Consider the following 25,458-nt stretch of genomic DNA (forward strand, 5'->3'; position numbering starts at 1 on the left):
TAAAAGTAATGAAATAATGATAGAATCCAAAGATGAATTTGAGAGAGGTTTCAATATCCAAAAAGGCTAAATGCAACAGTACGTAAACATCTCATATATACACAATGAAAACTTAGATTTTTCCCACCATCTCCTCTCTCCTTGAGATGATCATTGGCAACAGATGGGATTTGATGGAAATGAAATAATGGTGGACAACTGAACTTGAGGCTAGCACAGCAGCATTTGTTAATTCTTGATCTGCAATTTAAGTACTCATTAGACTATTTGAATGTTCCCTCGATCAGCATCGTCAATAAGGTACATCAGCTCATTAGAATCAAAATTAAAAATTTGATGACGTAGCGAAAGCTTTTTAAATTCAAGGACAAGATAGGCACAACAATCAATTCATACCTTGCTCAGGTACTTCCTATGTAATTTCAATGCCTCGTTACATGCTTTTTTGGCATCCAGATTTCCAGTTACATCACCCAAGATCTACAGTCAAAATCGCCGATCCAACATTAAGAGATAATATCCACAACGCCATGAATGATAGTAAGAGGGAAAAAAGAAGAGGCGTGTCTTACATTTACAACATCATCCAGACCTTTGGCTTCCTTAAGAATTCGCTTGTTCTTGGCCTCAAGGACACTTGCAACTAGGAAAACTGGAAGCGCAAGTTGCTGGTCATTAGATCCACTCTTCACATTTTTCCTCTCAAATTTGCCATATCGTTTTAGATGTTTGTCATTCCCATTACTTCCGACTCCTCCCGTTGAAGCAGATCCCGACTCGTATGATAAGAACATGTTTGGATTGTATTCCATGGCCCACATCATCTGAAACCAGTCTATATTACTGTATCAGTTAAACAAATTTGAATATATCTACCATGCATCATATAAACTTAAGTACCAGGACCATGTAGTACTTGTACAGATGTTCCTCGTTCATTGTTTTTCAAATGAGTTTGTAAATTTGAAAGGTTAAAATGCACAGATTAAAAGTTCAAGAATGGAAATTGTAATAACTTTTGCATAGTTCATCTATTAAACAGTGGTTCCTACAAATATTTTTCAGTACTACATATACAGCGTTTCAGTTTCACATCAAGAAACCCAAACCAAATTTTCTCCTAAGTTAATCAAATAATTACTCTTTACCTCCCAAAGATATAAACTGTCCACAAAGGAGAACTCTCTACGAAAAAGCACCATCAACATCCGAAATGCAAACAAATATTCTCCACCATCTAAGTCCTCTGCAAATATGAAAGTATAATCTTGAAAACCAAACCCAAAAAGAACTATGAAACATGGGAGAGAGAAGAGAGAGAGATATATACAAGGGAAAAAAATATTGTTAACGCATGAGGAATTAGATATTTGGTATTTTGTAAGAATCATATCCATGTTGGATTTTAATCCAACTCCTTTGGAGTCAACTTTTTGGAATTAAATACATTGAGATGAACCAAATCTTTTAGAATGAGTATTAATTCAATTTCTTCATAATTATTTTTTGAGAAGAAACTATTTCATCGATGCAATTTCTTTAGAATTCTTCCCCAATATAATGTATTTTACATTTTATTTTGTAGTTTCAATGGGATATTATTTTTTGTTTCACTCATTCATTTGCGCTATGATCTAGAAGCACCAAGTTACAGCTGTTAAATTATATTAGTTTTTTTTCTTTTATTTTCTTGTTGCATTAAGGTTCTAATAGATTAGGACTCCCTTATTCTATTAGGTAAGGGTTTCTTTTAGATTGCTATTTAATCTACTATTGTATCAATTCTTTAAAAACAAAAGAATTATTTTTTTTCTTATCAATTGACATGGTATCAAAGTTTTGAGGCTTTTTTTATTGGCCTTCATTGCCAATTGATTTCTTGTTATTTTGGATTTTAATTTTTTGGGTACGATGTTTCTTCATTCTTGTTTGCGTGTTGTCTGTACGTGGGTTTTTCTTCCGCTGCTATTTAGATGCCCCTCAAGATTGTCACTGCCACCACCGCCACTGTTCAGACACCGTCGCGGTACAGTTTGACTTCGTCGTAGGTTCAAACACCATCGCTGCTGCCGTTTCTTTGTTTGCCACTGCTATTCGAGTTCGAGCTCATTGAAGTTCGTGACTTGTTGTTTGTCTTCGAGTTTGCCACTGCTGATCGTGGCTTGTTGGTCATTATTGTCGCCAAGTAGGTTTGTCGGTTGTTCCATCGTTGGATTGTCACCGTCAGGAGTGCCATCCGTTGTAGGATTCTAGACGTGTCTTTCATAGTTTGTCATCGTCGGGTTCGTGGTTGCTTCTTCTAGAATTTCAAAAGAAAGATCTTTTTGGGTCTAGTTCAGATTGGTTCTACGTTTCCTCCAAATCTGCTCTATTCAACCAAGTTCATCTCAACTCGATCCAATTCAACCTTTTTAGGTCCACCAAAATTACCAAATAAGCTATTATAGAAGAAACTAATTAAACTTCCACAGGATAGCAACAGTACATTCATCCTAGTTATAGGGTTGGATGGAAAAAATGACCTCAAATGGTCTCAACTTGTTCGAACATTCTTGGAAGGAAAAGGAAAGTTGAATCACATTTTTGGGAAATGACCGAAACAAGGAGATTTGAAGTTCGATGTGTGGGATGAAGAAGATTCAATGATCATGTATTAGTTGTGGAATTCAATTACTCCGACCATTAGTGATACATGTATGTTTCTTGAAAATGCCAAGGATATATGGGCACAAACAAACTTATTTAAAAGTGAAGGATGTTGCATAAATATATATGATATCAAGATTCGTATCTTGAAAACAAAAGAAGGCAGTTGAATAGAGACAGAATACTCTACAATCCTTCAAAGCTTGTGGCAAGAGCTGGATCTCTATCAATACAATGAAATGAAATGAGTAAGGATGCTACTACACTTTAAAAAGTTGCTGAAGAAGACCGAATTTATACTCTTCTTCCAGGTCTCAATGTAGAATTTGATGTTGTAAGAACAAAAATTTTGGGCAAAGATCCCTCATCTCTAAATAAGGTTATTAGCATGATTAGAAGTGAAGAATCTTGTCGTGGTATGATGCTAGAACCACAAATAGAAGGATCGATCATGAAAATAGGAAGTACTAAAATGACTAATGTCGAAAACAGTGCACATGTTGGAGTGCTAACAATTGGGACGGAGGAAAATCAAGAAATATAGACCAAGTGGGATCCACTTATTGCAAGAAATCGGGGCACACCAAAGATAATTGTTGGAAGCTACGTGGAAAACCTAAAAACTATCAGAATTCAAATTTCAAGAATGGGTCGAATAATGGTAATGCAAATAAAGGGAATAGTCAAGCTCACATTTCATCGAGTAAAAAAGGCAACATGACAGAAGAGATTTTTGAAAAAGGAGAACTAAACAGATAGATTGAAAAGCTAAGGAGTTTTTTTAGAAACTTTGAAAAAAAACTCATAATCTTTCTACCTATATTATTGACTCTGGTGCAATTGGATTATTGACTCTAGTGCAACTAACCATATTCTAAGGAGTTTTTTTAGAAACTTTGAAAAAAAAAACACATAATCTTTCTACCTGGATTATTGACTCTGGTGCAACTGGATTATTGACTCTAGTGCAACTAACCATATGACGAATAGTAGTTGTCATTTTATCTCCTATCATCCTTGTCCGAACAATAAGAAAATATAAAAAATAGAAAAATATATACAGATGATACCTTTATTAACAGTGACTAGTCAAGGAGAAATCAAAATAAATTCAAACATTACTTAAAAGAATGTACTCCATATACCCCGTTTGACCATTAATTGGATATCAGTAAGGAATTTGTTCAAAGATTTGCAGTAACCTTTTTTCTTGTATTTTTCAAGACCAGGGCAATGGGGAGATGGTTGAACTTGCTAAAGAAAAAGATGGACTTTATTATCTTGATGAACCTACTGGTCAGGATAGTGTTGGGAAAGATGTTCAAGTCTCTTTTACCTCACAAAACTCATCCTTCTTTAAATAAGCTTTGGTTGTATCACTATCATTATAGACTAGGACATCCCTCAATGTGATGTTTGTGAGTTTGTTTAGCAAAAGCATGTACCATTTCCTGGTAATAATAAACGAGCATCAGTTCCTTTTTCTCTCATTCATAGTGATGTTTAGGCCCCTCCAATGTGCCAAATGTTTCCAAATTTTGCTAGTTTATTGTGTCCATTGATACTGTACTCGAGTTTTATGGGTTTAAGTTTTGAAACAAAAATTTGATGTTGGTTCTACCATTCAAACAATCTTTCATATGATAAAATACCAATTCGAAATCCAACCCAAACGATTCCGTTTTGACAATGCCCGAGATTACTTCAACCAAACATTAACATCCTTTTTTCAAAAACATCCATGAGTCGTCTTGCGTGGAAATTTCTCAACACAATGGAGTTGCCAAAAGAGAAATTGGTCTCTTGTGACTTATGCCCTTCTATTTCAAAGAAATGTTCCTAAATCCTTTTGGAGGAAGTTGGACTAACAACCACTTATTTAATCAACCACTTACCCTTTGCTACTCTAGATCATAAAACTTCTATGATCATGATTGGCAACTTGTGACTTATGCCCTTCTATTTCAAAGAAATGTTCCTAAATCCTTTTGGAGGAAGTTGGACTAACAACCACTTATTTAATCAACCACTTACCCTTTGCTACTCTAGATCATAAAACTTCTATGATCATGATTTCTGCACGACAAATAACTTGATTCATCGAGTGTTCAGTTATGTAGCCTTTGTTCATGTTCATAGTCATCTGGCAAGGTAAACTTGATCCACAAGCACTCAAATGTATTTTTGTTGGATCCTCGCACACTTAAAAGGGATATAAATGCTATCATCCTCCTTCTGAAAGGTACTTCATCTCTGCCGATGTTACCTTTTATGAAGACACCAGCTTCTTTACCTCACCTTATCTGAAGGAAATATTGTTGGAAGATAAGGATTTATCCATTTCCAACCTCACCCTTCCTTCATCCCCTTTATTGAATCCTTTACCATCACCTATATTGAACTCTACTGAAATTGACTCTGGCCAATCCTCGTCTTTACCACCCATAGACACCTTACTTGTATCAAACCCTACTGAAATTGACTCCAATCAATACTCATCTCTACCACCCATAGACACCTCACTAGGACCATCTAACCCACCTATTACTATACTATAACATGTTTATTCAGGAGGGAACCCTAAGAAAGACAACCAATTCCAATAGTTTGAACATATCTCTAGAACTGAAATCAATAAGAAAATAAAGAAAAGAATCAGCGATGAATCCGACATTATAATATCTACTAATGATGAGTCAGATATGGACTTGCCTATTGCTTTGAGGGAGGGAAAACGAACTTACACTCATCATCCGTTTCCCGAACTTATACTCAATATCCGTTGTCTCACTTTGTATACTATGAAAAACTCTAAAGTGAGTATAAAAGCTTTATGTTAACCTTACTCAAGTAAATATTCCAAAAACATATACGGAGGCAATACAACATAAAGAATGAAGACAAGCAATGAATCTTGAATTTAGGCCTTAAAAAAAAATAAAACATGGGAGTTGGTTACCATACCTAATGATAAGAAAATAGTAGGTTGTCAATGGGTATTTATAGTGAAGTATAAAGCAGAAGGAACACTTAAAGAGGTACAAAGTATGGTTGGTTGCTAAGAGATATACTCAAACCTAGGGAGTCGATTACCATAAAACTTTTGCACCTGTGGCAAAGATCAGCACAATATGATTACTTCAATCTTTTGCTATAAATCGTGGATCGTGGATGTGATATGTTACAATATGATGTAAAAAAATATTTTTCTACATTGTGATCTTGAAGAGGAAATTTATATGAAAATTACACTTAGGCATGAGCAAGCAGGAAATAAGGTTTCTAAACTCATAAAAGTGTTGTATGGACTAAAGCAATCTCCTAGAGTTGCGTGGTTTGGCAGATTTTATCAGATTATGCTACTCCATAGGGGGTTACAACACTAATTTTTATGTCGATGTTGATGATATTGTTGTCACTGGTAATGTTGGTAATGAATGAGATAAATTGAGAAATTGTTTGATCTATGAGTATGAAGTTAAAGAACTTGAAAACTGAAATATTTCATTAGGATAGAAGTCACCTATTCTAAACGGGGCATATTCTTATCACAATAGAAGTATGTGATTGACTTACTTTTTAAAATAGGAAAACTTGGTAGTAGACCAATGGGAACGTCGATTGATCAAAACCATAGATTATGTGCAATCGAAGAGAGTCTTCTAGCAAATAAGGAAGCTTACCAGAGTTAAGTTGAAAAATTAATATATCTCTCTCATACAAGATTATAGTGTATGTTAGGGAAGTGGTAAGTTAATTTATGCTTAGTCCAAAAGAAGTTCACCTTCAAGTAATGCATCAAATACTTCACTATTTGGATAGAAAATCAACTTCTCGCTATTGTACTTCTTAGGTGGGAATTTAGTGACACGGAGAAGTAAAAAGCAAAATATAGTTGCAAGATTGAGTTCAGAAGTAGAATTAGAGTGATGACATTGGACATTTGTGAGTTACTATGGATAAAGATTACTTTAGAAGATTTGAAGATTCCATAGGAAGGAACTATGAAGTATGAAATTGGTAATAAGTCTATCATTAGTATTGCACATAATCCAGTTCAACATGATAGAACTAAGCAGGTTGAGGTTGATAGACATTTCATGAGGTTGATAGACACTTCATGAAAGAGAAGTTGGATAACAAACCTCATATGTACTCCTGTTGTGCCAACAAATAATCAAATAGTTGATATCCTTTCAAAAGGATTGAACAACAGCTTTGAGCATTCGATTTAAGGGTGTTCACGGTTTGGTTCGGTTCGGTTTAAGGGCCGAACCGAAACCGAAACCAAATATTTAAAAAATTAAAATTTCAAAACCTAACCGAACCACATGTTCCATATGAACCGATCCGAATATTCGGTTCGGTTTGATTTATGCGGTTTCTGAGTTGGTGTTCTTGTTTCTTATCCTCCACGAAGTTGAAGTCGAGAGAGGAGGATATGGCAACTGGCAACGAGGTCAAACGAAGGTAGATGAGGTGGATGGCAGCGGCGGTTGCATATGAGGTTGATGACAGCAGCAGCGGCAAAGGTCAGAGGAGATAACTGGCAACAATGAAGACAAGAGAGAAGTGGGAAGGAAATAAACAAAAACTTTGAGAAGAAAAATAAAGAGAAATAGAAAATGGAGAAGGAGAAGAGTTGAGATGGAGAAGAGGAAGAGTTGAGATGGAGAAGGAAGGAAGAAGAGAAGAAACAAAACTTTAAAGAAGAAAAAAGAGATAGATAATGGAGAAGAAGAGTTAAGATGGAGAGGGAAAGAAGAACAAAAGAAATAAGAAGAAACCCTAATTAAATGAATAAAATTTAAAAATTAAAAATAAGTAATTTATTTGAATATTTCAAACGAATTAAAAATTTATTTAAAAAGAAAAGAAAAAGTTTAAATGATAAGGCTGCCATCATTAATGTCTGTCACTGTCATTTACGAAGGACAAGACAGGAGGCTCATCAACTGTTCTTTAATTAATTATTATTATTATATATATATAAAATAATAAGTAAGGATATTATATAATGTATATTCGGTTTGAATATTTTACTTAACCGAACAGAATCGCAAAACCGCAAAAACCGAAAATTCGGTCCGGTTTCGGTTCGGTTTTTTGGTTCGATTTTGTTGATTTTGTTGTGCACCCCTAATTCGATTAACAAGCTGGGAATGAAGAATATTCATTCACCAGCTTAAGGGGAGCGTTAAATTATATTATACAATTTTTCCTTTTATTGGTTACGGTTTCTGTTCTAATAGGCAAGGGTTGCTTTTTCCTTTTTATTCTTCCCTGTAGAGTACAATTTAATCTACAATTGTATCAATTCTTTAAAAATATAAAATTATTTTTTTCTTATCAATTGACAATATGCTATAGTGATAGTGCAAGTCAATCCAACGAGAAGGAAACCTTCTAGACCTTTTTAATATCAACTTCTGGAAAGATGAAAGCAGAGAAAGACCAAATAAAACACAAATGCACTAGCCTACACCTCGAGGTTAGACTTGATTTGACCAAATTTATGTACCAATTATAGTGTGATGTTTCAAATATGGTGTTTTCAAGTGAAGTAATTTTTCTTAGACCACTTTATAGATCACTTGATGTGAACATTGTGATGTTTGGGTGTATTATTAGAAACGTAATTTCAACAACTAGTGGCCTTTACTCCTTTAAAAAAAAAAAAAAAAAAAAGGGACTAGTGGCCTTTAAATATCAAAGTTTTCACCAAGTATCCAAAACTCTAAAGAAACTCGGCATGATTTTCTAAAGTTGGAGAATTGTCGTGGCCACAGTAGAAAGAGAGGAATTGCAAATAGTTAATATCAACCTGACATTTGGAGTTACATATAAAATTGACAAAATAATAATAATAAAGAAAACGAAAAGGAAAAATGCAGTGTCTGGGACTACCATTAGAAGATGGTTTTAGAAAGAAAACGTCATACCAAGATGTTGATGAAGCTTAGGATCGACAGTTTTAATTATTTGTGACAACGTACTCAGCTGAGACTGCACTCCTATTGTACCAGTAGTGCACCTAAAGTTTTCTCTCTGCCATAGGGAACAGGGGGAGAGAATGGAGTATGAGAACTATAACCTGGAAAAAAGGCCTTAAATGTAATAGATTATACAATTTACAATATTGCGCATTTCATTTAGTCTTTGTAGAATAGTTTCTAATTTGGTCCTTAAACTTTTATGGTTGTGGACTTAGTCATTATACTTTAAAAAGCCTTTAAACTTGCAATTTTGTATCCAATAGATCTGTCATTAGTTTCATTAGTTTAACGTTGATGTGGTACACTGACTGAACTATTTAAGAATATGCTAAAAATCAGCCCGCTACATGATTACTATTCCTGCAAAGGCTGCCAATAAACAATCTTGAGAGAACTTTAAGGGATATTAGATCTTGAGAGTTTCAAGCAATAAATCTTGGCCGGTTATCAAGTATTCAAGTCCCACCAATTCAAAGGGCTATGGGCAGCGATACAAAAGTTTACTCATCTTATAGACACAGTATCGTGTGTAGTAGGTTGTGCCAATAACAACTTTTTGAACGACCAATGGACAGAAAATATCACTCTATCACACGATTTCCCCAGACTATGCCCTCGCCACTTCCAAGACAAATATCCTAAAAAGATAGAAGAATTTGGAAACTGGGAAGACAGTTTTCTTTAAGCATGACCCTTAAATTCACTTGCTCTGTAGTGGAATTTGAAAAGACAAATATCCTAGCAAGATAAAAAATTTCAAATGGGAGCTTAGCCACAGTAGCATCAATACCCAAGAAGTTATTCAAAGAGGACTCCCCTCTCTTGCCAATTCTCCGACCTAGTGTGTTATGTGCCTGAAAGATTCGGAATCCTAAGGGCATGGTATGAGTTTGTTAACAAATTTTGGAACATGGTGCTATCCTCCTAATGGCAGACCCCCTTACTCATAATATGAAAATGATAGGCCCCCAAATCACGAAGATCTATAAATGCAAGAGCATGAGGGGTGTTGGTGTTGAAGTACCAATAAATGGTTAAATCTCATCAGTTTATACTTTTGGGTTTGGTGATTTAACATGGTATCAAAGTAGGAGGTCCATGTTCGAACCTTTATAATAACATTTCCTTCTCAATTAATATTGATAGCCACTTAGGGTCTGTGAGGTATCTCCTCACAATGCTTTTGGAATTCAACAAAGAACCCGAAGGCGATTACAAGCAACACTCCACCAATTCGAGAGGGTGGATAACTCTCCCTACAGCTACCTTGAGGTAATAATTTCCACCATCCCTCTATCACCCTCTCGCAAGTCTATTTCTACCATAATCTAACCAACCTCACGACTCTGGGCCCCAGTCTCTCTCCAAGCCGTTATTCTCCCTCACTCCCTTGATTATTCTCCTCTTCCTAGTACAATTCCCTTCCTACCCCTTCTAGAATATGTTTTAGTTACTGGGGGTTTAACAACTTCCCCCATCATTCAGAACCACCTTGTCCCCAAGGTGGAAATCAGGGAATTGGTGAGGAATCTTCTCCCAAGTAGCATCCTCTGGTGGCAAGCCCTTCCAGCTAACAAGGGTCTCTTCTTCTCCAGTAGCTTCATTAACACCCGTGGCAAAAACCTTGTCAGGAACAGCCAACCATTCCATGTCTTCGGTGAGGTATGGTGGGATAGACTGCACCTCCCAACCCGAACCTTTAACTGGTTTCAATTGCGACACATGGAATACAGGGTGGATGGCAGCTGAATCGGGCAAGGCAAGGCGGTAAGCCACTTTTCCAATGCGCTGAGTGATTTCTAAGGGACCATAAAATTTTGCCACCAGCTTCTCGTTCCTCTTCTTAGCCAAAGACTTCTGTCTGTAAAGGCGAAGCTTCAGAAGAACCATTTCCCCCACTGAAAATTCTCATTCTGTTCTTCGTGCATTCGGATACTTCTTCATCCGCCCCCGTGCTCGAGTCAAATTCTCCTTAAGTACTGCTAAGGCCTGATCTCGATCAAATAACTGACATTCGAGTGTGTCATTGGTAGCTGGCGAAGAGCCATAGCTGAGTAACAAGGGTGGTGTACGTCCATCTAAGAAGCACAGACACGGATACGGGACACGGACACGGACACGATAGGACACGCCGATACGTCAATTCCTAAAAAATTAGGACACGGACACGTTGGGGATACGTTTATTTTTTTAATATTTTTTAGGATATATGTAAATTTAACACAAAAAATGCTAAATACAATGAAATGCATAAATATGAAGTCAATTACATCCTTCAAACAAAAGTTAAAAAACAAAGTTCCAAAAGACCATTATAGTGACAAAACAAAGAAGGGATGTAAAAGAGGATTGTTTTTATTAGAGTTTACCTAAGAAAAATGAAAAACAGAGGCAGGAAACAGAGACGGAGGAGTTTACCTAAGGAAAAAAAAAAGAAAAACAGAGGCAGGGGCGTCGGTGGCGGCAATAAGGGCGGGCGGCGGCGGTGTCGGCATCGGCGGCAAAGAACGCGTGCAGCGACGTCGGCTTCGTGGGGGAGGGGTGGTGGTGGGTGGGTATTAGGTTTTTATCATTTATTTGTTTTTTTTTTTAAATTACTCATGGGCATTGGGCCTTTTTATTTGGGCCCAGAAAACCTCCGTACACTACTTGGAAGGGTGTAGTACCCAAAGAACCATGGAAAGTTGTGTTGTACCAGTATTCTGCCCAAGGAATCCACTGTTCCCAAGTTCTTGGTGACTCGCCACAAAAACACCTTAGATAGGTTTCCAAGCATCGGTTGACGATCTCCGTCTGGCCATCCGTTTGTGGGTGGTAGGCGGTGCTTCGCTTCAACTTAGTCCCCTGAATGCGAAATAGTTCGGTCCCGAAATTGCATAGGAAAATCTTATCCTGATCCGATACAATGGAATGAGGAAATCCATGGAGCCTCACCACCTCCTTAATGAATGCAGCCGCCACTGACTTAGCCGTGAAGGGATGACTCAAAGGAATGAAGTGAGCATATTTGCTCAGTCAGTCGACAACCACGAAAATGGTGTCATATCCATGGGATCTAGGAAGTCCTTCAACGAAATCCATAGAGATATCCTCCCAAATGCGATACAGAATAGGGAGTGGTTGTAACAACCCTGCTGGAGACATCACTAAGGTCTTGTTCCTCTGACAAACACAACACTCTTCCACAAATCGTTTTGTGTCGGCTTTCATCCCATGCCAAAACAGCTATCCACATAATCTCTTGTAAGTGCACAAAATCCCGAATGTCACACCCCAATACAAAGTTATGGTAGAGGTGTAGGATTGAGGGTAGAAGAGAGGATGTTTTGGATATCACCATCCTATCCTTATACCGCAACTCCCCTTGCCATAAAGTGAACAGGGTGACTGTCTGGATCTTGGAGCAGGTCTTCCATGATCTTAGTCAGTTGGGGATCAGCCTAAACTTCGGATTTAATCAACTCCACGTCTAGCAAGGTAGGAGACGTAACTCCAAGGTACGGTCCTGGTGGCATCCGAGAGAGGGCATCAGCTGCCTTGTTCTCCAACCCCGGTTTATATTGTATGTCAAAGTCATAGCCCAATAACTTGGACACCCAACATTGGTACTCCAGTTGCACTATACGCTGCTCCAAGAGAAACTTCAACGCCTGCTGGTCAGTGCGAACTATAAATCTTTGCCCCAGCAGATATGGACGCCACCTCTGTATAGCCATTACCACTGCCATGAGTTCGCGTTCATACATGGACTTTGCTTGGCTATGTCAGGATAAGGTGTGGCTAAAGTAGGCAATAGGCCTCTGCTCCTGCATTAGAACTACACCCAAACCCGTACCTGATGCATCAGTTTCTATAACAGACGGCAAATTGAAATCTGGCAAGGCTAATACAGGTAAGGAACACATTGCTCTTTTTAGGCCGTCAAAAGCCTCTGTAGCCTGATCATTCCACTCGCAAGAGTCCTTTAGCAGCTGGGTGCCATTTTAGCCAAGACTCCATAGTTTAATACGAAATTTGCAGTAGTAGCCGGTTAAACCAAGGAAGCCTCGTAACTCCCGAACATTTGAGGGAATTGGCCATTGGAGCATAGCTTGAATTTTAGCCTGTTTTGCCTCCACGCCTTTTACCGAGATCCAGTGCCCCAAGTATTCGATTCTCGTTTGGCTAAAATGGCACTTTTTAAGATTGGCACACAAGGAATTATCTCGCAACACATTAAAGACCAGAGTGAGATGAGTTACATGAGAATCAAGGTTAGGGCTGTATATAAGGATATCATCGAAGAAGACCAGAACAAACTTACGTAGATAAGGCCGAAATATATGGTTCATCAAGGACTGGAACATTGCCGGTGCATTGGTGAGCCCAAAAGGCATCATGAGGAACTCGTAATGACCCTTATGAGTGTAAAAAGCAGTCTTTGGAACAGCTTCGGGTGCCATCCTGATCTGGTGGTATCCCGACTTCAGATCAATTTTGGAACACACTTGCGACCTGTGCAACTCATCTAACAATTCTTCGATGACAGGAATTGGGAACTTGTCCGAGATTGTAGCTTGATTTAGTACCCTATAATCCACACAACCTCCAGCTGCCGTCAAGAAGACTGGGCTAGAATAGGGACTAATACTTGGCCTGTATAATCCCTTTTTGGAGCATGTCTGCGATCATAGTTTCGATTTCTGCCTTCTGTGTATGGGCATATCGGTATGGCCTGACGTTCACAGGGGGTTCACCCTCTTTGAGTTGGATCTGGTGGTCCACTGCCCTCGGTGGAGGCAGGTCATCAGTGCTCTGGAGCACATCCGCATATTCGACCAAGAGTGTTTCAATCATCTCTGGCCTTTCCTCCCTTATCACTTCCTGCACGGTTCCCTGAGGATCGTTTTGAGTTGACAAAGCTCGTAGTTCCACTAGGAAGCCTTGGTCTAAGGGTTCCCATGCCCGTGCTAGTCGTTTGAGGGTAACCTCCATTCGATTAAGCGCGAGATCACCCCTGAGAGCTATGCACTTATCTCGCGTGTAAAGGTCATAGTTAGTGCTGGCAAATCTACCTCCATTTTGCCCATGGCCTGCAACCATTTCATGCCCAATATCACATCCAAGTCATTGAGTTCTATGGGAAGGAAGTCCTCAACCACGATGACTTCAGGCAGTTCCATCACCACCCCACAACATATTCCTTTCCCCTTGACAGCGGCCCCTGTCCCTGCAATGATCCCGTAATTGAACGTTTCTAATTGAGGGATATGGAGTTCATCAACTAATTTTTGTGAGATAAAATTGTGAGTGTCTCCATAATCTAAGAGGACCACTACTTCTTTGCCCTTCAATGCCCCCTTCAATTTGATCATTCTTGGAGTGGTTAATCCAACCACCGTATTCAATCTGCACATAACGGCCTTCCCTGTCTCTTCTGGTACTATTTCTTCTTGTATCGTGCTATCTTCTTCCTCCAGCATCATTAACTCCTCATCGCGAACCATGAACACTCGCAACTGCTGGTTCTTACACCGATGACCCGGGGTGTATTTTTCGTCGCACCAAAAACATAGTCTTTTTTCCTTGCACTTGCGATACTCTTCCTCCGTTAACTGTTTATAGGTTGTTTCTTTCTTCGTTGTTGCTCCCACATTAGAGGGCATTGTCGTCCCTGGTTTGCTCGCCAGGGTAACCGTTCGTGTGGGAATTACCTCTGTTGTCTTCGCCGTCGGTTTTCCGCCGATAGCACTGCTCTTCGTGAGACGGTCAGTCGCAGCTTCCCCTATACCTTGAGCTGTTGTGGCGATGTCCTCAATCAATTGGGCTCTGCACATTATCTGGTCTAGCCCAATGGGTTCTGTAGCCAGAACCTCTGCCCGTAAAATCGAGTCCAACCCATTGAGATAAGCCGATTCCAACACCTCATTGGGAAGTTGGGGTAAAGTCGTCAATAAGGGTTCAAATGCTTCCTGATATTCCTCAACGTTTCCTTCTTGTTTGATCGACAGCAGGCGATCACATTGTCGGCCTTCCTTCGACTTTCAGAATCGATCCAGTAGCCTTGTCCTCGAACTTTCCCAGCCGGTGAATCGATCTCTCTTTTCATGGTAACGATACCACGCCAGTGCTACCCCATCAAAACTTATTACCAAGACAACCAACTTCTCCTCATTAGTGAGTTTATGTATTTGAAAGTACCTTTCGACACGAAATAACCATGAGTCAAGATCCTTACCGATGAATATTGGCATTTCTACCTTCTTGAATTTGCTTTGGTCATATCCTCGTTCGTTAATCTGGACAATCCTCGTCGGCTCCTCCGTCTGCTTATCTCTCGGAATCGACGATTCACGCGTGAGGAAGCCTTTCCGCCAATTATCTCCGACATAAATCCTTCTAACATCGATTAGATTCGCTCGCTCATCGCCCGCGGTTCATCCACCTTCCCACACAAGCTAGTAATGGCGCCTTTGATATCGGCGATCTCCTTCTCTATCGCATAGCACCGCACCGCAGTTCAAGTTCCTTCACCGTCATCTTCGATTCAATTCCCCAAGCTCGAACGGCTCTGATACCAATTTGTGAGGTATCTCCTCACAATGCTTTTGGAATTCAACAAAGAGCCCGAAGGCGATTACAAGCAACACCCCACCAATTCGAGAGGGTGGGTAACTCTCCCTACAGCCACCTTGATCTAATAATTTCCACCATCCCTCTATCCCCCTCTCGCAAGTCTATTTCTACCATACTCTCACCAACCTCACGACCCTGGGCCCACAGTCTCTCTCCAGGCTGTTATTCTCCCTCACTCCCTTGATTATTCTCCTCTTCCTAGTACAATTCCCTTCCTACCCCTTCTAGAATATGTTTTGGTTACTGAGGGTCTAACAGGGTCTTCTGCAAATTTCTAAGCCCACAAGTGAGGAGAGTGTTAAAGTATGTCGATAAATGATTACATTTGTCATAACCCATGCAGGGTTCACAAGTGATTGCAATAGGGTATATGTGAGAGGGACGGTTACATAAGCTTGTTGTAGAGCCCATAGTATTTTGTTAGTTAGAGGCATCAGGTCGTGCCAATTGGGAAATATAGGGGAATAGCTGTTTGGTGAGTTGTAACTTTTTGGGTAACTCCTTTAGGTATTCTCCGTTGAGAAGAGGGAGACCGAGAGGTGGGGAGCTCTCAAAACTCTCCTTGGCTTGTACTGTGGGTAAATAAACAAACTGCTTCCTGTCAAGAGCTCCCCACCTTTCCCATAAGCAAAAAAAAAAAAAAAAAAACTGCTCAAACAACAAAACTATCCCATAATAAAACAACACAACCGTGAAGATTTCAGCAAAGGGGCCTGCTACCACTTCCTACAAAGCTACTGAACACCACAAGGAATATTAAGTCAAACCCCTACACAGACAAGGAGATTTAAGCAAGCTTAAAACATTTCCAAAGATCTTCAATAATGATATATAAAAATTCGTAAGAAGCTTCCTTTATGATGTGCTTATCACTAATAATAGAAGAATTTCCATTAGGAGAAAAAAGAAAAGACCAAATTTCAAGATCATCTTGATACCCTTCCGAATTTGAAGCAATGCTATTGAGGCTAACAATTGAATCATCACTGAACTCCGAAGATTCCTCATCTAACGTACCTTTAATAGCATCACATTAGTGGAATGAATTGTACAGTGAAAAAAGGGCAGATCTGCCTGGGAAAACGTTCAAAACCCCAAAAAAGATGAAATTATCCTTTAAGGAACACAAATCATAATTACTAGAGGGAAGTGCGACCAAATGTGAACCTTCTTTGTTACACTTTTGGTTGTAGACAAAAGGAAGAAGCTCCATCAGGAACACTTCACCAGAAAATTAGCAACCCGAAAAGCAATTGTTCACAAAATCAAAACTTCAAAACTTATGCTCGACCATTTCATACTTTAGATTTTACTTTGAGTAAAGAAATCCCAACTTCTCCAAAAAGTTGGAATAGATCTTCATTTTGTCCCTTATTGTTGAAGATGCCTGTATCCTTTCCTTTGACAGAATGTTCTTTTTAGTTGCTTATCTTCGAGGAATGATTTATTTAATAAAGGCAGCATATTATTGTCACTACAAAAGTAAAGTAGAAAGATAAGATAGTGCGCACCAGTCTTCGCATTGCATGATCAAAACACCAAAAAGCATCTGCTTCATTTTCAAGCAGAATTATAATCGGTGAGCAAATATCATTCATCCCTGCCAACACATATAATCCATCAAAACTTCTTCAAAATGGAATATGTACATCAGAAGAACTTCCATTTGATAAAAGAAAATTGGGATGATATGCTCTTAATTTCTTCAAAGGGGATGCCTTGTGAACTACTCATTTTATTTTAAATATTCTGTCTTGCTTCAAAAAGTGGGGGGAAAAAGAGGAAAGAAAAAAAAAAAACTTGCCTTGCATGTAACCAACTTCACCATCTATCCAAGCATAAACTGCAAGAATGTCCCAAAGTTTTGCTTGATTATCTTCATTTTCATAAAATACAAGAGCTCGATCTGTGCGAACTACATCCAAACCTGAAAGCCAAATTCTATAGCTTGAGTTAAGCACAACTTATAAAAAAAATGAGGTAAATAAATGACCAAAAACATTGAATATATAATTTTTATTAAGCCTTGGTAATGTGACATATTTGAAGGCCAAAACAGTAGTATGCTCAGACAAGTATCTACTTCTTCCTTTAAACGTGAAATGGCTACCTACAAATATACTCTGATACACAAACAACAAATTATTGCAATTTGCATCGCACCTAATATACCAAATGAATTACTTATCTTGATTGCAGTGTGTTGTGGTTGTGAGGTCCGCAAACTGGAGAAATAAGGACCAAAGAACTGCCTTGCTATGGATTTTTCATCTCTAATTCTTGAAGGTTAATAATTTGTTCGGTCTAAATGGATTCCTCCAGAAGCTCATTCTTTTATGGAATGGTTTTGAAAATATTGAACATCAAGTGAACAGCCTTTTGTTCTTTATCACCATATTATTATACTCTTTAAGGTTCATTGTGTAAGGCAGTTAATCAACTCTTTTCTTGTCGATTATTTTGATGATATGTCTTTTATAAGTTATGGTGCAAACTCCACTTCCAGTTTGATGTATGCTATAGGATTTTCAGAGATGTTTATTTTCTCATGTTGGAATGCTTTTGTAAGAAAAGTTGTAAAAAAGGTATTTTGAAATTGTATAATTAAAGCTGTTTTGTGCCATTTGGTTGGGAATTTTAAAAAATATATATTTTAAAAAGAATGAAGAAATTAATTATCTTTCGAATAAATTAAATTCTTTATAAATTATTTTTCAAAAAATATAAAGTATTGGGATTTTAGAATTTCTTTTCGCTTGTATAAATGATTACTTTCCTCAAAAGAAGCACAGACATGACAGGCTAGGATTTTCTTTTCTTAGAATATATATATATATATAAGAAGCACAGACATGACAGGCTAGGATTTTCTTTTCTTAGAATATATATATATATATATATATATATATATATATAGATGCAATCAACATTTCAAAATAGATCAAACATGTAAATTTACCATTTAAAAAAATCTACCTCACTAAATATAAACAAGTTAAGCCCATTGAATCATTTTTTAAGGGTTTCAATTACAGCAATATTTCACTTTGTTTGTTTAGGGCAGCCCATTTGTAGTGTATAAATGGGCTCTCTCAAATTAGCTTTTTCCTTACTTGTGAATGGGTTGCCCTTGGAGTGCATAAATGTGTTTTTTTTAAACATCTCACGTGTCCATGAAATATCCAAAATTAAAAAATAATAAAAGAGCACACGCTTCCTTTTGCATCTCAGACACATGTTCGGCACATGCCTGGACATATCTTCAATACCTTTTAATTATTTTTTACGTATCAAAATATTTCTCTACTCTCTATTCTTAGAGAGGAGAGAGAATCAAAGCCTCAAAACGAATAATGCAAAAAAGGTAAGAATGAACATAAATAAATCAAACCACCTTATTTATAAGAATTGATATATGAAGTGTTGATCAAATTCATACCTATCTGATGTAAGGTTAGCTTCCATTCGGTAACTTTCTTGTCCAAGCCAGAAGGGTTTCCTCCATCCCGAGAGCCAACGATATCTATTTCTTGTAAATTGCAGCTTATTTCCTCCTCTACTGGCCGTCCATCCTCGGTGATGATAGCCGCTGTAACAAACTTTCCAGTACCAATAAGAGGGACCATCCTTTGACATTCATCTTTCCACACACCATATTGCTCCCTTAATAAATTCAATATTTCTCATTAAAAAAAGCGTCATCCTGCTTCCTAAGATCATAAATGTACAAGAAATTATCATGCTCCCCTAAGAAATCGACGGGAGAACACAAGAATGTTAGCAAGATGAGCAGAACAAGAAATAGGATACGTATCAACAAGTTCTTCATGAAGAGAAACAAAGAGTGATTGGAAAAACTACCAACTACGTGGGGAAAAAATTGTAATATGCAGATATTTGAGAAAAATACTATAAAATAATATGCACGTGTTTGTAATAAGCATTTAGTATTCAGTTCTAAATCTTCAAGGCTCCATCTCAATATCCTCCACTTATTCATTCAAGACCCATTCCTTTTCCAGCATTTTTTACTCTGAACCTTTTTTTATGTATAAATTCTACCTCAGCATATTGATCTGGTTCTTGTCCCAGCTAATCCAAAATATTTGTCACTTACCTAAACGTGACACAAATTGCCCCAAAATAGCTTATGGCAACAGGACATCTTCACACATCTCTACTTGCCCAAAGGCTGTTCTCGTCAACCAACCAACAAGCCCTTGCTTCTCTAGTTCCTATTTCTACAAGTCAAATATAAAATAAGAAAAGAAATATACCTACGTTGTCGTCTAATTCCATTCCGTTCTTCAAATGTGCTGTCAACATCAAAACAACCCAACAAAAACTCCCAAACCGCACCCTTGATAGAAGGATGAACACCCTAAAATAGAAACAAGAAACAAATTTAGTATTACAGATAATTATACAAGCGCTTTTGGTGAATTTCTACATATTAAATCAGCAATAACTATGCTGAGATTAAGAGGTCATTCGTTGACATCATATCTATTAGACACAAATAAGCAAAGAAAGAAAGTTTAGATGCATTATTTTGTTCAAAAGTTTGGATACGATGATTCTGTTTAGGCTATTAATAGGACTTGCTGTCATTACCACATACTCCAATTCTGGTTTATTGAAGTGCATCGTTGCTGGTCAGGGCAAACACTTAGTCCCCCCTTTCCCATTCCTTTTGTAATTACTTCTTGCTTAATATAGACATCTCTTATCCAGAAAGAAAGAGAGGAGTTAGAGAAGTAAATTTCTTGAAAATGTAAGAGAACTTACGAGAAAAGTAGCTACAAGTGCAATTCCAAAAAGAAACTTGTGTTATTCAGCCATTCTACGGGCATACCAATATGAAATCAATTTCAAAGAGGAATCCAAAATAGTTGCAATTACTTGTCATGGTTAGAGGATTTCTTATCTTTCCAGGGTCATGCTCACGGGTGGCTGAATTGTAGTGGCCTTTTCATGGTGAAATCCCTCCTTTTCCTTCTGACCCAAGTCCCAAGGTGATCCTGATTGGCTATCTGCTCTTCGTAAATTCCTTTAGAAAGCTTATATGACAACCACCTTTTTACCCACTTGCAAGTTCCCAGGGATACTTTGGTGGAAGCTCTTGGGTCTGTTTAAAATGTAAATGCCTATATGTCTTAGATGCATTTCCTATTGGAAATTTTCCAAATATTCTAGTCACGGCCTCCAAGACAAAACTAAAACTTTGCATTTCCTATTGGAAAATTGAGCAGAAAGAATCAGAAGAAGCTTCAATGATTCATAAATAAGTATAAATCAGCTTTGAGAAGTTTTTCCTTTTCCCTATTGAAGCTTTGTATAGGAGAAAGGTTTTTCATATTACTTGAATGGTGTGAAATGCTTACATTAACAAAGGTCTTTCAACCATTTTAGCTAAAACTAAGTAAGTGATTAGCTAAGACTAAGCAAGTAGTTAGCTAATACTAAGCAAGTAGTTTACCAGTATCAATAAAATCTCAACAGAATCCTAACTTTAAGTTGAACCAATTTAGCTTGATTTTCACCTATTATTGGAGCCAACCCAAGCATTTTTGCGATTCTTCTTCTTCTTCTTCTTCTTCTTCTTCTTCTTCTTCTTTTTTTTTTGCCATAACTGAAGGCCGTTCTCTTCTTCTAATATCTTCCTTCCACCATTTTTAGTTATTTTCATGACAACGTCATTTATCAATGAATTAATCCCATATCTTTAGAAAACAAAAAAAATTTAAATATTGTTTCGGAATTTCCCTTCTAGAAAAATAATATGCAGCAACATTTTTAAATTCAAAGAATTTCCAATTGACTCATATTTTAGCGAAGTCAATGCCTACATGACCCTACAAATAGAACCCAATTACTTAAACTCGTTATAAATTGGAAGCTTCTCAGCATTGGGTATGGTAGAACCAACCCCGTCCCCCACTTTCTCTCCCCTATTCCTGTATTTCAGTCCTCTCCCTGTCCACCAACATATTTAATAACTTGGTGAAAATGATATCATAACTTCAAATTTGAACTTTGAACCCAACCACACCATAAAAAGGTAATGCACCTGATGAAGCCCCCAGCAAGTTCAATAAGCAAAAAGTTCTGCCTCCATTAACAATACAAAAAAATCTCATAGAACAATTGATTTAAAAAGGAAGTAGAAATTCAGCAATATATAATGTTAGTGCGATAGAGTAATTTACTGCAAAATAGCAATTGAACTTGATTTTTGTCTTCATGGTGCTTGTGAAAATTTTATGGTGCACTATTTAAACAGATAATGCTAAATAACAACCACTTATAGCGTGATGCAAACAAGGTTGAGATCATATCATTGTTGTTATTAAATAAATATATATACCCCACGGTGAATTCGTCTTAGCACTTTAGCTATATCCAAATGACCATCTTTAGAAAATGCTGCATCCCATCTTCTTGCACTTAGAGTCTTCCCCGGCTGCAGACATAACAAAACAAAAACAGTTGAATGCATATAAATTATAGTATACTTAAACTAGCTGAAGTCTTACACGAGGAGGATAAAATCCTAAGAGTGAAAACCAGCAATAATTAGAAACAAAAAATATTGGCCCCTACCTGATAAAATTTTAAGTATGTATAAAATATTGGAATTAGCATCATAGAATATGTATAGAATAAAGAAGCTCTTGATCTTTTCTTTTTATATTTTATATTTTTCACAAAGAAACTTTCCATTAATATTTACAAAAGTTACAAAGCTAAAACTGAGAAAAAATAGATCTCCAACAGATCAAGAAATAGAAACACAAAACTTGGCAATCTGAAACAAAATCCTAAAAGAAAGCTTCCCAATAAAAGAAATAATACCAAAGGAGAAGTAATTGCAGACTTTCCTCCCAAAGAGCTTGTTTTCCTTCAAATAAACTTTGATTCCTTTCTCCCCAAATACTCGGCATAGTGACTTGCCCACATTAATCCATAAACTTTCCCCTTTCCACTTTAAGCCATGGACACAAAGGAGTTGGAACGTATTCTTTTCAGCCTTGTGGTCAACCCAAGAACAACCAAAGCCTTAAAACAAAACCTCCCATAACCTACTAAAGGAACAATGAAAGAACAAGTGAAGAAGGCCCTCCCCAGCTTTAATGCACAAAATATAGCAGCTTGGATTTAAGGACCAAAAAGGACATTTTTTAACTCCACCAGCCATGTTGTTTAGACTTTCCAAGAAGACAAACCAAGATAAATTGTTCACCTTCCTTTGACTCTTTGACTTCCACAAAGCTGAGAGACAAACAATTTTGGGAGACAAGGTGCTAAAACAAGCTCTCGCCAAAATTGAACATAGCTCAGTAGTTAAGGAATCTCTACTTTCTCTAAGAGGGTAAGAGGAGCGTAGATCCGTATCCCCACCTCACACTCATGATATGATATTAAAAAATTAAAAGTTAAAAATAAATAAATAAATAAATAATTAAACTCTAACAAGTGAGTTTACTGAAAAAAAAATTCCAGAATACCCAACTTCCATCTTCTCTTGTCGTCCCTTCCTAGGTAGGGCGGACACGGTCAAAATGAAGAAGTGTCGGTGTCCGACACACGCTCCGGCACGCGTCCGACACATGTCTGAAATTAATTTTTTATTTTTTTAATTTAAAAAATCCGACACAGGGGACACGTCTGGGACACGTGAGTGTCCTTTTTTTTTTCTTTTTGATCTTTCTCCTCCACTTCCCCATTCTATTTTTTTCCCTCTTACCTAGTTTTCTTATTTCTTCTTCATCAACTGAAGACCAAGCTAGGGGTTTTTTTTCTTCTCTAGAAACTAAATAAAAATCAACCAAAAGTCACGTACTCCCAAAACTTATAGAAGATAGGTGAACAAAGAAGAAGATGTTAGGCCCCCAATAGTTAATATTTACAAGAGGAGGGGTAAAAAGGGAATTATCTTGGGGAGGGAAGGAAATGAATAAACTGTTAGGAGAGTGGGGCCCAGGGATCACATGGGAGTGAGGGCCGAGCGATTATAGGGGAGTGGTAGGAAGAGATACTTTTTCATTCAGTTTTTCTTTGTTAGGAGATAGCAAGTTGGCTAGGAGGGAGAGTTACCCACCCTCTCGAATTGGTGGGGTGAGTTTGTAAGCCTATGGGCTCTTTTGCTTGAGTATTAATCAAAGGTTGTGAGGAGATACCTCCCAGAAGATAAAGAAGAATGAAGAAGAGGCGGCGATGTTGAGAAAGGAGAAGGATGAGAGGAAAGGAGGCGAGAAAAAAATGAAGTAGGAGGGTAGCAGGTTGTGATGAAAGAGATAAACACTAGGGCTAGATTATGAAGTAGGAAGAGGAAATCAAAGATGAAAATAGAGTCTTCTTTATTATGAGAGAAAATTTGGAGCTAGAGTTAGTTTTTCTTTTATGCGTATATATAATATATATAATTTCTATTTAAATAATAATTAAAAATCATTTTAAAAAATTAACGTGTCCCCAACGTGTCGTGTCCTACTTTTTTTAATGTGTCTGTGTCGTATACGTGTCGCGTGTTCGTCTCGTGCTTCTTAGGTCCCTTCTTTAAATTGGCTGCCCCTCTATAACTTTCAAAAGACCATAAAACTCTCTCATTTTCTCCCCCACAAATATTTCTTCTTATGATAATCCTCCAAGATCTTGTTTCTTCATCCCAAAAATCAAAAACCAAAAACCAATGATTCTATATTTTCTGATAAATCGAAAATGCAAGCAAAACAAAGGGGTAAAGGCTTAACTCCCAACACATATAACATTCCAAAAAGAAGATTTCTTCTCATTTTCTACCTTAAATTGGTGAAAAGATTTTAGAGATGTTCATACCTTAATCTTAAAACGGGTCTTCGGAATATCTGCTTGGCACTCGGGTCTAACTGGATAAAATGAATCCAGCTCATTTGTGGCTGCAGTGTTCGTCATAAGAATCCTAGGTAGCTTCACACAGCCAAGCATCCAAACCAATCAGCCTGTCTCAGCCATCCAAGTTAGTAACTCTGCTACAATAATTGACAATTTTAAGAAAAACCAATTTTGGTTAAGATATACAAAGAGAGACCAAATAAAATAATAAAGACCTACCAACAGAAGGAATACAAAAAAGAACAGAAATCAAATAAAAGAATCAGATGTGTGAATCAAAAGGAAGGAGACCTCCTCTCACTAACTAGGTCCATGAAAACTCTCATGTCTCCTTGCAACCAAATACACATATAACAGCAAAAAAGACAAACGTATCGTGCCACACAACTTGTACTCTGTGATAGTGAATCCAAAACGACTCGATCATCCCATGACAACGCCACATTTTGAACAATATAAATACCAAAAGTTTTGGTACAGATAACCCCACACTTTGCAATCAAAAGGATGAACACCCTGTTGCATGTGACATTATGTATCCCATATCATTTCACAAATAAAACAACATACCAATCTCCCTAGATCAAAAACAAGGGTCCTACAACTTGACCAACTCGAATCCCTTCCCATACAAAAGCCATTCAAACGACAAATTTTCTGATGTTGAGCAAACTAATCCTCTCAAACACGCCAGAAATCATTCCAATTTCCTGATCAATAATGCAGTCATAGATGAACGCAGAGCTATAAACATCAAATTCTAGATTCATTTCCTGATGTACAAACACACACAACGGAACTATTATAGCAAGAATGAACGATTTTATTACCTTAATCCCGAGCAGCTTCGAAATTCAATCGAGTATGACCAAAAAAAAAACCAGAAATTCTGTCCCGTGGTTTTCCCAGAAGACGAAATGATGAGGAATTGAATGACAGAGAAATTGGGGAAGAAAGAGGCGATGAATGTGGAAGACGAATCGATACGAATTATTTATGGGTCGACGACGATTGATGAAAGCGATTTGAATCGCGGTGTGTTCTTCCTAAATTCTAAACTAGTTTTTGACTAATTTTAGACACTTCTCCTCGAAATGGGTTGGACTACGATCTCCTTGACACTAGCGATGGCTAAAAACTTGGGAAATTTTTGTAACAAACAATGAAATAGATCCAAAACATTGAAATTTTACAAAGAAAAGAAGTTAAATTCATAATCCGATGAGATAAAAATCTAGAATACTTCCCGTTAGTAGAGATATTAGTAGTTTTTCTCGTACAACTGCGGATGTTGGGATTCGACTCACAATTTCTTCGTCGAAGATGT

The 25,458-nt window shown here is 37.5% G+C and overlaps 2 protein-coding genes across 6 annotated transcripts; both read right to left on the reverse strand.

Moving 5' to 3' along the window:
- LOC111023599 (rab GTPase-activating protein 22) lies at positions 1 to 25,458 on the reverse strand. 5 transcript variants are annotated; one of them, XM_022301068.2, is made up of 12 exons: positions 24,962 to 25,458; positions 24,096 to 24,238; positions 21,625 to 21,720; positions 19,535 to 19,638; positions 18,697 to 18,920; positions 17,062 to 17,184; positions 16,769 to 16,857; positions 8,589 to 8,694; positions 1,149 to 1,246; positions 573 to 824; positions 397 to 480; positions 1 to 240 (listed from the first exon to the last, which is right to left on the reverse strand). In XM_022301068.2, the coding sequence occupies exons 2-12, from the start codon at positions 24,222 to 24,224 to the stop codon at positions 229 to 231; spliced, it is 1,317 nt and encodes a 438-aa protein (XP_022156760.1). In that variant the 5' UTR covers positions 24,225 to 24,238; positions 24,962 to 25,458; the 3' UTR covers positions 1 to 228. The 5 variants fall into 5 exon arrangements, with proteins under 5 accessions (XP_022156760.1, XP_022156758.1, XP_022156759.1 ...); XM_022301066.2 differs by having other exon boundaries at positions 24,096 to 24,265; XM_022301067.2 differs by having other exon boundaries at positions 24,096 to 24,268.
- On the reverse strand, positions 8,749 to 14,648 carry LOC148208921 (uncharacterized). Its single transcript, XM_088117705.1, has one exon. The coding sequence runs from the start codon at positions 14,456 to 14,458 to the stop codon at positions 13,646 to 13,648; it is 813 nt and encodes a 270-aa protein (XP_087973831.1). The 5' UTR covers positions 14,459 to 14,648; the 3' UTR covers positions 8,749 to 13,645.

This window comes from Momordica charantia (assembly GCF_013281855.1).
Source record: "Momordica charantia cultivar OHB3-1 chromosome 9 unlocalized genomic scaffold, Mcharantia_2.0 BLBB01000009.1, whole genome shotgun sequence".
In the NCBI taxonomy this organism is placed as follows: domain Eukaryota; kingdom Viridiplantae; phylum Streptophyta; class Magnoliopsida; order Cucurbitales; family Cucurbitaceae; genus Momordica; species Momordica charantia.

Excerpts from the sequence above, each read along its gene's own strand:
- LOC148208921 (XM_088117705.1), bottom strand. The coding sequence starts at position 14,458 with ATGTGCAGAGCCCAATTGATTGAGGACATCGCCACAACAGCTCAAGGT.
- LOC111023599 (XM_022301068.2), bottom strand. The coding sequence starts at position 24,224 with ATGCTTGGCTGTGTGAAGCTACCTAGGATTCTTATGACGAACACTGCA. Across the intron at positions 16,858-17,061 it reads TGAAGTTGGTTACATGCAAG|GGATGAATGATATTTGCTCA; the intron begins GCAAGTTTTTTT and ends ATGTGTTGGCAG. Across the intron at positions 825-1,148 it reads ACAGTTTATATCTTTGGGAG|ATGATGTGGGCCATGGAATA; the intron begins GTAAAGAGTAAT and ends GACTGGTTTCAG.